At 38.6% G+C, this 13,525-nt stretch overlaps 1 protein-coding gene across 7 annotated transcripts in view; it reads left to right on the plus strand.

Moving 5' to 3' along the window:
• glb1 (galactosidase, beta 1) overlaps positions 1–13,525 on the plus strand; it is a 126,592-nt gene that overhangs the window by 23,842 nt on the left and 89,225 nt on the right. For all 7 annotated transcript variants that reach the window (XR_011348447.1, XM_069910134.1, XM_069910135.1 and 4 more), the window contains one exon: positions 11,238–11,418. Coding sequence is in view for 6 of the 7 variants with exons in the window: in XM_069910134.1 (XP_069766235.1) it covers positions 11,238–11,418 (181 nt within the window). In the remaining variant the exon portion in view is untranslated. The remainder of the gene's footprint in view (positions 1–11,237; positions 11,419–13,525) is intronic.

The raw sequence follows: 13,525 nt of genomic DNA on the forward strand, positions 1-13,525 counted from the left end.
TATAGGTTGTATCGTTGTGATCAGACGGTTAATACTTTTTTACATACAGTTTGGTTTTGTGATTGATTGCAACAGTTTTGGAAAGGTATTCAATTTATATTTAATAGTTTATATAATATCCATATTGTATTAGATCCTGATATTTTTATTAGGGAATATGCAATCATTAATCGATTTAGGCTTAAATGATTATCAGATTTCTTTTATCTATTTAGCCTTAGCAGTGGCTAAGAAATGTATAGCGCTTACTTGGAAAGATAGAAATATACTAACCTTAGATAGGTGGTATTTAGAGATTAAGTCTTGTTTAATTATGGAAAAGATATCTTTTACAATTCAAGATAAGATGGCTTTTTATAAGTTGAAGTGGACTCCATTTGTTAAGTACTTGCAATTAAGTCTGATTTAAATATGTTTTGTGTGTGATATTTTAGACTTGATAACTTTTTTTATTAATATTTTTATTTGTTATTTTCTTTTGTTTGTGAGTGTTTTTTTTTATATAATATTACTAACTTTATTAATTCTTCACTCTTTATTTTGGGGAAGGGTGGGTTTTTTTATATAGTTTTTTTAGTGGTCGTATATATGGGGGGGTTAGATTGATTTAAGTTAAGTTATTAATGTTGTGTTGTAATAATTACTTCATTTTTATTTTTTCTTTAAATGTAATTTCTTTGTTTTATTCATGTAATAAAATCTTTAAATAAAGTTTTAAAAAAAAGGATTATAGGTTGTGGAGAAGAGGGACTGATAGGCAGCTAAGAACTGTAGAATATTAGAGATGAAATTATAAGTAGACAGAATTCAAAATTGACTGATACCACTTTGATAAATACTAGTGTAGTCTTGTCCAGAAGACATGAACATTATGTTAAGAACAAAAGAACATCCAGTCTGTGCCTGCTCTGTCATTCATTACAGTCATGACTGATCTTCCATCTCGATGGACTAGATGCAGACTGGGAGATTGTTTCGTTGAACACCTTCACCCTGACCCCTGCAATAACAGGGACCTCCCAGTGGCCAACCATTTTAATTCCACTCATCATTTAACAATGACCTGTTTATCCATGGCGTTATGCACTGCAAAACTGAAGCTACTTGCAACCAACCAAACAGCATCTCTAGTTTCTGTTAAACCCCTCCCCTGAGTCTCTCTCTTTCCCTATACCCCTTTCTTCCAGCTCTCACTTTTTGTTTTGAATCCCATTGAAGCTAATGTTTTCATGTTTTAGGTACATGAATCTTTGCCTGCTAAGGTGGGAAATAAGGGGTAAAGAGGTTTATTGATTGGTCTGATAGTAAAGCTGGAAGATTAATATGTTTATTTGACTTTTAAAATTATAAGGGTTGGGAGTGAAGACAAGATTAATAAGTAGTTAATTAAATGACAGGACATATGTAGAGGCTAGTTAGCACATGATTTGGGCGAGCAAAGGGGAATGTTTGCTGGCTGCCACCGAATCATGTGTGCAGTTGTAGGTTTGGCTACTACTCCAATAAATAAGGGAGATAAAAAGGGTACTTTGATAATGCGTGCCTTTTTGGGGTTTTCTATCTTGTTTCCTAGCTTTTCTGTTTTCTACACATTTATTTGTATAATAGACCCAATAAACTATAATGCCATTGTTATGTTAGAGGGGGATTTGGAAGATGAAGACTGGATGAAGAGGATTAATTTGATTAAAAATGATTGGGAAGAATAACTTTGAGTTTTAATGGTAATGGGATACAAAAATCAAATAAAATGTATAAAAAAAAAAGTGGTATTTATGAAAAAGAAGAATATAGATATAGCTTTTTTTTTACAAGAAACACATTTAGTGGAGAAGGAATTGGATAAATTACAAATAAATTGGGTTGGAAAAGTAGTGGCAGCTTCATCAATTTAAAGGCTTGAGGAGTTGTAATATTGATGAATAAAAATCTACCAATAAAAAATTTACATAGAAAAAGATCCATCAGGAAGGTATGTTTTGGTAGAATGTCAAATATACTCAGAAAATTGGACCTTGTTGAATTTATATGCTCCAAATGTAGAAGATTTATCCAAATTGTTTTTATGAATGTATCAAATGCCGATGGTAAGATTTTGATGGGAGGAGATTTTAATTTGACATTAAATTTGAAAATAGACAGATCGGGAAAATAGACAGGAGATTGTAGAGTCTAAAGAAGTAAAAGAATTAATGGTAGATATGGGATTGATAGATATTTAGAGAAAAATACATATGAATGATGGAGATTATTCATTTTATTCCTTTCACCATAGGACATATTCACGAATTGATATGTTTTTACTGACCACTCCAGTTCAATCCAGAGTTCAACAAATGGAATATCTGGCACGTCCTATCTTGGACCATTCTCCTTTATTATTGTCAATAGTATGTGAAGAAGAAAAAAGTTAGTGGATATAGGTGGAGATTAAATTAGGTATTGTTGAAAAGGAAAGATTTTTGTGAATTTGTAAGAAAACAAATTAAGTTTTTTTATGGAAAATAATGAAGATTCGGTAAAGAATAAACTTGTTATATGGGATACTTTAAAGGCATAGTTAAGAGGACAAATAATTAGCTATACAGTAAAATTAAAAAGGGACTATTTAAAAGAAGTAGATCAATTAGAAAAATAAATAACTGATTTAGAGAAAACAATAATTAGTCCAAGTGAGAAGAAGAAATTAATGGAAACAAAAAAGGTCAAGCTGAATATGATACAAACATTGAGTTGAAAGAGATACGCAAACTAAATAAAGGTATTATGAATTGGGAGAAAGACCTCATAAGGTATTGGTATGGCAGTTAAGAAAGACAGGTATATCGGACTATAATAGCAATGAAAGACAAAAATGGTCAGATGGTTTATGTCGAAGGAAATAAATTAAAATTTTAGAGTTTTATGATAAATTATTTAAGTCTGAGTTAAAACAAGATGAAATTAAAATTGAACAATATTTGCCACAAATTCAATTACCAAATTTGTGTGGAGAAAGAAGAATGATCTAATTTATTTGCAGAAGATGAGATATATGATGTTCTGAAAACATTGCAAAATAATAAAGTCGTAGGAGAAGATGGTTTCCCAGTGGGATTTTATGAAGAATTTAAGGAATCATTGGTGCCAATTTTTAAAAAGGATATTAGCTCAAATGAGTGAAGTAAATGATTTACCAGAATCTTTTAAGATGGCATTGATAATGGTAATAGCAAAAAAAGGGAAAGACCCACTACAAGCAGCTTCATATAGAACAATATCTTTGTTAAACGTAGATTATAAAATTGTATCCAAATTGTGGGTCAATCGTTTGTTTAAGATACTTCCAAAATTAATTAATATGGACCAGACAGGGTTTATTTAAAAAAAGTAAGATGGCTGATAATATAGTGAGATTTTTAAGTTTGATAAATGTAGCTCAAAAAAGGAAAGTGATTGCAGTTACTTCAAATGCAGAAAAAAGCATTAGATGGATTAGACTGGAACTTTTTATTTAAGGTGTTATATAAATTTGAATTTCCTGAGATATTTATAAAAGAAATAAAAGCATTATATAATGAACCAAAGGCGAAGTAGTAGTAAATGGTCAAATACTGAGTTTGATTAGATTAGAAAGATCTTCTAGGCAGGGTTGCCTGCTTTCACCATTTCTATTTGCATTGGCAGTAGAACTGTTAGCTGAAATGATTCGAAGAGATGAAGAAATTACTGGTTTTGAGATAGGAGATAAAGTTAATAAAATTAGTCTTTTTGAAGATGTTGTTATTAGTATATTTGACTAAGCCAAAAATCTAATTGAATAGATTAAATGAAAGATTAATAGAATATGGATTAGTATCAGGATATAAACTTAAGTGGATAAAAGTTAAATGATGCTGATTCAACTATACACAATGTAAAAAGTTAATAAAATTTAAATGGAAAAATTATGTGGTTAAATATTTGGGGATAATCGTCAGTAAACAATTGAATAATTTGTATAAATTAAATTATTTAGCACTTTTAAAAAGATTAGAGGAAGATTTAAAAAGATGGAAGGAATTACCAATAAGGTTAATAGGGCGTGTGAATTGTGTTAAAATGAATATTTTTCCTAGAATTCAATACCTATTTCAAACATTACCAATTTAAGTGCCTGAAATTGTTTTTTAGATGATTACTTAAGAGTATTAGAGAGTTTTTATGGAGAGGAAAATCAGCAAGGATAAGTATGGAAATGTTAACATGGGGGAAAAAAAAAACAAGGAGGTTTGAGATTACCACATTTTAAAAATTATTATAAGGCTGCTCAATTGGGATTTTTGTCTTCTTGGTATCAAAGGGGAAAAAGAACCATGGGCATATATTGAGATGAATAATATAGCTGAAGAAAATCCAGCAAATACTGTATAAATGGAACCATGAAATTTTTAAAGGTAGAAAATGAATACCAATTTTAAAACATTTGTTTCAAATATGGATTGGGATACATGTAGAAAGAGGTATAAGGAATTATAAGTTGGCTCATTTGACTTTCAGACAAAATCAACTTCTTCCATTTACAATGAATAATTCTTTATTTGACATTTGGTATGAAATTCTTGATTATTTTAGAGGTTCAATTTTCATGACATTTGATCCATTAAAGGAGAAATATGGAATATTGCAAAATTATCATTTCTGATCATATTTGAAGAAGAAAATAGGAACAGATTTGAGACTTTCAGAGCATAGTCAATTTGAATATGTCATAACAGATACTTTTAGTCATCAGTGATTCAGCAGTCTTATTGCCCATGAGAAGAAGCTGTTTCTCAGCATTCTTGACCACAAAACTTTTACCATTTAACAATTATTCTCCTTTTCTGTTGCGTGCATCATTTTTCCAGATTGTATTCTATCTTTCACGTTTTTCCTCACTCATTGTGCTTGTCCACATCTCCTTGAGGCCTCTTTACATCCACTTCTTAACTCACAGAGATCTACTCGGTATAGTCAGTAAACTTGGCAATATATCATTTAGCCTCTTCCACAAAATTTTTGACATAGATGTGGAAAACTGTGCCCTAAACATTGAACACAGAGTACTCCACTTTTCATAGACTGCAAACCAAATAATTTTTCTTCACTTTTTGTTTTCAAATAATTCTTAATCCATTTTGTATTCCCCCAAAACCTCATGCTCTCATCTTGTTAGTCAAACTATGTGGACCTTATGGGGTGCCTTCTGAAAATTCAAACGCACTGCACTTGGTGGTTTCTCCTTATCTTATTTTACTAATTACATCGGCAAAGAACTGATGAGTCATTGATGCAGCGCAGAAACTGGTCATTCAGCCAACAAGACCATGCCAACCATCAAACATCTTTTTACCAATCCCATTTAATTCTCTCCACGTTTCCATCAATCTTTCAAGATTCCAACACTCACCTACACTGTAGGGACCATTTATAGTGGCCAATTAACTCACCAACCAGTTCATCTTTAGAATGTGGAGGATATTACCACACCTGGAGGAAATCCATGAGGTCATAGGGAGGGAGAAGATGCAAACTCCACACAGACAGGACCAGATGTCAGGATTGAACCTTGTGAGGCTTGACCTGCTGAATCATTACAGTGCCAATAAATGTGATTCTCTTTTTATAAGCATCTTTTGGCTCTATACAATCTATTATTCTTAACAAGGCCTGCAGATCCCAGTGTTTTCCTGACTATTGATGTTAGGTCAACAAGTTATTGGTTCTCTGTTTTCCCTCTTCCCCCAAAAATTATTGTCACAATTACTACCCTTCAATCCACAGGGATAATTCCAGACAACTTAACATTGCAAGATAATGACCATAACACTCTCTCCAAAGCCACCTCTTTCAAAACTCTAGGGTGAACATTCTGAACTTGGTATTTATCAATTTGTCAAGTCACCAAGTTATCTAGTTGTCATTTTTGACTAATACTTATTTCCTTTTGTTGATTGAGATAAAAGGACTCCCATCAATGAAAGTTTCAGTACCAACTATATGCAATACTTTCAAAGCAATCAACAAAGCAAAAGAATTTCTCAAATGTATTTCAGATGAACGGTGTCAGAGCTTGGTACCATTTATATCTGACCAGGCTGTATTGTATCTGTGGAAACCTTAATGCATGGATCTGATCTCTAATTTTAGATGTGAGTAACAAAAAAAATTAAAATGGAAACAGAACTTGTGCTAATGAACAGATTTCTCACTTCTAACTATTGAGAAATCAATAAAATAGAAAATGGTGATGATCAAGTTTAAAAAAAAATGTCATAGGTTATAAGGATGTTTCTCAATATGTGCAAGATGTACCAAGAGTTAAAAGATTAGAATAGTTCCCGAGGAACTATGGAAGATTGAAAACTTGATGTTTGAATGATTGGAGATGTCCCATGGGATATCAACACTGGAAGATTACAGGCCCCAAGCTAAAGAAACCCAAATGTTGTCAACTCCTTTGAGAATGTGAAGTTGGTGGGAATTGGGTGAAGGGAGGTGAAAGTTGTACAGGATGGAATGTATACAATGGATGTTGGATAATTTGGGTGTCTTGTATATAAAAGGTTGAAATACCTAATGATAGGTATCAGGGAATACAACTGAAGATGTATCCTATACCAGTAAAGATTCCCTAGTGGTCATCCTCCATTATTGTCATTTTAAATTTTAAATTAAAAATTTTAATTTAGACATACGGCATGGTAACAAGCCATTTTGGCCTACGAGTCGTCGGTGCTTCCCAATTTACACCTAACTAATCTACACCCTTGCTACGTTTCAAGTAGTGGGAGGAAACTGGAGTTCTTGGGTAAAACCCATGTAGACACGGGGAGAACATACAAACTCCTTACAGACAGCGTGGGATTTTAACCCAAGTCCTGATCGCTGGCATTGTAAATGTTATCCACTATGCCAATTGTGCCGAGGCAACTGACCGTACTAACTCTATGCGAGATACTGAAACATCCAGGATTGTAACACCCAGTCCTATAAATCGATCTGAGGTGCAGAATACGATCAAGGGAGGTGAATGTTGGAGAAGTTAAACTTTGTAAGAGCCTAACTATAAAGAAATCAGACAGCAGTGGGTATGATAGGGTTGGAGGTAGGCAGTATTTAAGAGTTGAAACAAATTGGGTGCAGAAGGGAAACTTGGAAGTGAATTTAGAGAGTGAGGAGAAAGTGATGATTTGTTGGGCTAAATGCATAGGGAAATCTATTCAGGAGGAAGTAAATGTGATATGATGATGGGAGCAGGAGAGAAGAGAGAGACAGGTGATAAGAGTTCAAGTCAAAAGAAAAAATCATAAAAGTAATGCACTCCCAATTATGAAGTGAAATAAGAAATTTTGCAGATGCTGTGATTGCAGTTAATACACAAAAGTGCTGGAGTGTAATGGATAATTATTGGGAGGATTTGTAAGATTAGTGGGTTACATACATCCACACATTTTAAGACCATATTTGAAAGACCAAAGAATTCATATTCAATAACATTGCAGGATCTCTGGAGAATGTGATGCACATTTCACAAGTAGGTGCTAATTGAAATGAAGTCATGAAATGAAAAACCATTGTTTGTAGGAGACAAACTGGCTGTCAAAAAGTACTTACAAAGTGTGCTCACAGAAAGGACACTCCTGGGTTTATCTAAGACAGCATCTTGACCAAGGAGAAGTACTCCTATTGTTTGCTGAAGAAGGTGGGGATTTTGCAAGTGAGAGAGTCACATGGGCTTTCTGGCAGTGAGAGAGAGAGAGAGAGAGAAGTTAACAAGCTCTCTCAGCTTGTGTGTGTGGCATTAAAAAGAGACTGAACAGTCACGGCTGAAACAAGCCAGGAAGAGCTGGTTGGAAACAGAAAGTTCCAGAGCAGTGGATGGTTGGAAGTGCTATCTGTCTGATGTTTCTCTTGGAATAAGAGGAAAAAAAAGAAGCTCTATGATGGCCTAAAAGAATTGGAAAATCCTGATGGGGCAAGTTTCATCAGCGAGACATTGAGGTGACTAATGATGACACCACAGTTGTGGAAATCCTGGAACAACAAATAGTTCTCTGCAAACCCAACAAGAACCTTCCTGAGCAGTAAACATTTACCTTTCGAGCACCAAAGCCTGGTGAACTTTATACATGTAAAATTCTGTGCACAGTATAAGAATTGCCTGCATCCAGAGAACTTGGAAGAAGGAGAAGTGAGATTGAACTGTGAACCAAATAACTTTTCTTAAATTTACACACACACATTACATACACGTACGCTTAGAATTAGAAAGGGGTTAATTTGGGTTAGTTAAGTATAGAGATAAATTAGAGTTTTTGATTCTGTTTTTGTTTAAAATTGATTAAAAACAACTTTTGTTTTTAAAAAAAAAAAACCATTTGTCTTGGTGAATGTCTATTGCTGCTGGGTTTTGGGGTCTTTTGGGCTCATAACAGGAGAAATTCAGAAGGTCCTGCAGTGTCCACAGGAGGCAAAAGTATGAGCAAATAGCAGGCAGGCGCAGTGCTCAGGCCCAAAGAGTTGGTTATGTACTTTGCCCCCAGTGGATGCTGTGGGACCTGCTTCCATACTCCCAGTTATGGTTGCACTTTCCAGGGATTTCCCAAGTTACCCTTTCATGTAGACTCAGATGTTGTATTGCCAACTCCTTCACAGAACCATCTGGTTAAAGCCATGTCCAAGAAATAAGCCTATTTACTCCTGTTTTCATGGTGTCTTACTCAAAACAATTGGATCTATATTCCATGTGACCTTGTACTTTCATCATGTAATACCTTAACTAATTTCATTCACATTCAAATATACCCTCCTTCCCAATATTTTATCAAGTTAAGTATCTGAAGCTTTTTTGGCAAAAAAGAATTCCAAATGTTAATCTTATCCCTTTTTGTGTCTTGTGCAATCATTAACTATCCATTCTGTTTGTTCTGATACAGGTTCTGATCTATTTCTTAGTTTTTTTGTCTTAAAGTTAGGTGCACTCATTGGTCTCACTTAGCAGTGACATTTGTTAACCTAAGGTTGTAATTCTTCTGAATAGCAGTGAGATCTTGATCTTTTTTTTTATTATTGCATCTAATCACATTTTTGGTAGGTTTCTGAAATTTGTAGTCTTAACAGTCCTTCCTATTTAATTTTATGTAGAGATACAGCATGGCAACAGACCCTTCTAGCCCACAAACCCACTGTTCCAATACAACCAAATACAAACACATGACCAATTAACCTACTCACCGTTACATTAACCGTGTTTCCCCCTTTTCTTTAAAAATGCCTCTGCATTTTCCAAACTTTTGCAATTTCCAATTATTCTTAATCTGCTTCTTTGAAAATAACCAAAGATGTGCTCCTACCATATAACCATATAACCACTTACAGCACAGAACAGGCCAGTTCAGCCCTACTAGTCCATGCCATAGCAAATCCCCACCCTCCTAGTCCCACTGACCAGCACCCGGTCCATACCCCTCTAGTCTCTTCCTATCCATGTAACGATCCAGTCTTTCCTTAAATGTAACCAATGATCCCGCCTCGACCACGTCTGCCGGAAGCTCATTCCACATCCCCACCACCCTCTGCGTAAAGAAATTTCCCCTCATGTTCCCCTTATAATTTTCCCCCTTCAATCTTAAACGATGTCTTCTAGTTTGAATCTCCCCCACTCTTAAATGAAAAAGCTTATCCACATTTACTCTATCTGTCCCTTTTAAAATCTTAAACACCTCTCGTCCAGATCCTGAAGTGACCCTTTGCCTGCTCTGTTAGTTTATGATCCTTCTTCTCTGCACAATTCACATTCCAGGTGGGATTTGGCCATAGTAAAGGCAGTTTATTTTCCACCCCCTCACCCTCCCCTTTCAGTACCATTCTTCTGGCCCATCTGCCTCACATTGATTTCCCACCCTTCCTCCTTTCAGCACCTTGTCTGAATCTTAATTCCCATAAATGGAGTTTTGTCAAATACTATATTACCATTAATCTTGTCATCTTTGACTTTTCTGGTGGTAGGGCAAATGGTCTAATTTGTATGTATGATGAGATTGCTAACACCTTGTTCTATTGACCAGTAGTGTTTGTGTTTCCCTCACATAGGGAAACCTCGCAGCTGAAAGCAAGTGGGAACTATATCAATGAGTGTTTTCCAGCAGTACTTGCATGGTGCAGGACCAGGACTCTTGGGCTGAGAAGTGGCAAATGACATCCATGTCAATTAATGACTATTCCAGCAAAGGGCATTCAGACCAGTCCCTATTGCCACATGGTGGTATCATTATCAGAGGACATTATTAATCCAGAATTTAAAGTGACCAAGTGAAAATGAGGAAAAAATTGTAGATGCTGGAAATCTAAAAGAAAACTAGAAACCTCTGGAAATACTCAATAGGTTAGGCTAGATACACTGCAGGAATAACATTGGAGGTAGGGCATTCTGGAATGATGATCGGCCTGTGAATGCTACTACATTGAAGTGTCAGGGCTGCAGGTTCCTTTCCAAACCGTACACAAATCTGATTGAGAACATGAAGTATAAGCAGAAAATGTTGGAAGAGGTCAGACAAAATCTATGGAGAAAGAAACAGTTACTGTTTCAGGCTTGGAACTGATGAAGGGTTTCAGACCTGAACTCTTCACTCTTCCTTGTGCAACCTCCTGTGCTGAATGTTTCCAAAGTTCAGTTTTGTGTTCAAATTTGCAGTAACAACACTGATAAAGCAGCAGGATTGAATCCGGCACTGTTTGTAGGGAGTTTGTACATTCTCCCTGTATCTACGGGCCTTTCCTCTGTGTGCTCCAGTTTCCTCCCATTGTTTAAAATGTACTGGGGGTTGTAGGTCATTTGGGTGAAATTGGGCAGCGTGGGTTCATGGGCCAAAAGGGCTCTATGTCTAAATTGAATTTAAAATCTGCAGTAAATTGATTTTTCCATTTACTGATTGGAAATGGGTTGCCTCTTCATTATTATGACTGGATCAGAGTCTTGAAATGTACGTGAAACAGTGTTAAAGATGACCTTCAACGCACAGATTGTTGCACTTCAACAAGGTGGCATACTACCAGATTCTCAGGCCATTCACGATGAGCAATGGCTGCTGAATTTACCACTAGTGTTCATATCCCATGAATTAACTTAACAAAAAAAACTGTCAATCTGTCAATGATAATTGTGCAAAGGATAGTTTTTTAGCTGCATAACTAATAAAATTGACAAATTAGGAATTTTTGTGGTGTTTCAGGTGGAGAATGAATATGGCAGCTACTTTGCTTGTGACTATGATTATTTACGACATCTATTAAAACTCTTTCGGCACTACTTGGGAAACGAAATCGTTTTGTTTACCACGGATGGAGCAGGTGAAGAATATCTCAAGTGTGGCACTTTGCAAGGACTGTATGCTACAGTTGATTTTGGTCCAGGTACTTTAAGATTTTTTTTGGAAGAACTGAAATCATTTGAGTGTAAGGACAAAGAGTGCTTATATAGTGTAATGATAGTGATCATGTTTGCATGGCCACTACCAAGGCCTTGATTATAATTACTGTTTGATTAGACTTGGCTGCCAGCAGGGTGCTGTTTACAACAACTTTAAAGTAAAGAACCTTTTCCTTCATCCATGTGTTGTCTAAGAACTCAAGACGAAGCATCTAGTGGCTTCAATAAAAAGAACTGAGTTTATATTTAAAGAAGGAAGTCTTCAGATGCTGTGATTGTGTTTTAATACACAAACGTGCTCGAGAAACAGCAGATCACACAGTGTTCTTTCTGGCAAAGATACAGAAAGTTTCAGGGTTGAGGTCATCGTCAAGGTATGAGGAAAAAGTAGGATGGTGCCTAAATAAAATTGTGGCGGGAAGGAGGAACTGGTGGAAAGGAGACAAATATGGAAGAGGAAAGGGAGAGAGAGAGAGAGAGACGCACTCTATAGAGAGAGAGAGAGAGAGACGCACTCTAGAGAGAGAGAGAGAGACGCACTCTAGACTAGAGAGAGAGAGACGCACTCTAGACTAGAGAGAGAGACGCACTCTAGAGAGAGAGAGAGAGACGGACTCTAGAGAGAGAGAGAGAGACGGACTCTAGAGAGAGAGAGAGAGACGGACTCTAGAGAGAGAGAGAGAGACGGACTCTAGAGAGAGAGAGAGAGAGAGACGCACTCTAGAGAGAGAGAGAGAGAGAGACGCACTCTAGAGAGAGAGAGAGACGCACTCCAGAGAGAGAGAGAGAGACGCACTCTAGAGAGAGAGAGAGAGACGCACTCTAGAGAGAGAGAGAGAGACGCACTCTAGAGAGAGAGAGAGAGACGCACTCGAGAGAGAGAGAGACGCACTCGAGAGAGAGAGAGACGCACTCGAGAGAGAGAGAGACGCACTCGAGAGAGAGAGAGACGCACTCTAGAGAGAGAGAGAGACGCACTCTAGAGAGAGAGAGGGAGAGAGAGAGACGCACTCTAGAGAGGGAGAGGGAGAGAGAGCGACGCCCTCTAGAGAGGGAGAGGGAGAGAGAGCGACGCCCTCTGGAGAGGGAGAGGGAGAGAGAGCGACGCCCTCTAGAGAGGGAGAGGGAGAGAGAGCGACGCCCTCTAGAGAGGGAGAGAGAGCGACGCCCTCTAGAGAGGGAGAGAGAGCGACGCCCTCTAGAGAGGGAGAGAGAGCGACGCCCTCTAGAGAGGGAGAGAGAGCGACGCCCTCTAGAGAGGGAGAGAGAGCGACGCCCTCTAGAGAGGGAGAGAGAGCGACGCCCTCTAGAGAGGGAGAGAGAGCGACGCCCTCTAGAGAGGGAGAGAGAGCGACGCCCTCTAGAGAGGGAGAGAGAGCGACGCCCTCTAGAGAGGGAGAGAGAGCGACGCCCTCTAGAGAGGGAGAGAGAGCGACGCCCTCTAGAGAGGGAGAGAGAGCGACGCCCTCTAGAGAGGGAGAGGGAGAGAGAGCGACGCCCTCTAGAGAGGGAGAGGGAGAGAGAGCGACGCCCTCTAGAGAGGGAGAGGGAGGGAGAGCGACGCCCTCTGGAGAGGGAGAGCGACGCCCTCTGGAGAGGGAGAGGGAGGGAGAGCGACGCCCTCTGGAGAGGGAGAGCGACGCCCTCTGGAGAGGGAGAGCGACGCCCTCTGGAGAGGGAGAGCGACGCCCTCTGGAGAGGGAGAGCGACGCCCTCTGGAGAGGGAGAGCGACGCCCTCTGGAGAGGGAGAGCGACGCCCTCTGGAGAGGGAGAGCGACGCCCTCTGGAGAGGGAGAGCGACGCCCTCTGGAGAGGGAGAGCGACGCCCTCTGGAGAGGGAGAGCGACGCCCTCTGGAGAGGGAGAGCGACGCCCTCTGGAGAGGGAGAGCGACGCCCTCTGGAGAGGGAGAGCGACGCCCTCTGGAGAGGGAGAGCGACGCCCTCTGGAGAGGGAGAGCGACGCCCTCTGGAGGGGGAGAGGGAGGGAGAGCGACGCCCTCTGGAGGGGGAGAGGGAGGGAGAGCGACGCCCTCTGGAGGGGGAGAGGGAGGGAGAGCGACGCCCTCTGGAGGGGGAGAGGGAGGGAGAG

The sequence above is a fragment of the Narcine bancroftii genome, chromosome 1, assembly GCF_036971445.1.
Source record: "Narcine bancroftii isolate sNarBan1 chromosome 1, sNarBan1.hap1, whole genome shotgun sequence".
Classification (NCBI taxonomy): Eukaryota; Metazoa; Chordata; class Chondrichthyes; order Torpediniformes; family Narcinidae; genus Narcine; species Narcine bancroftii.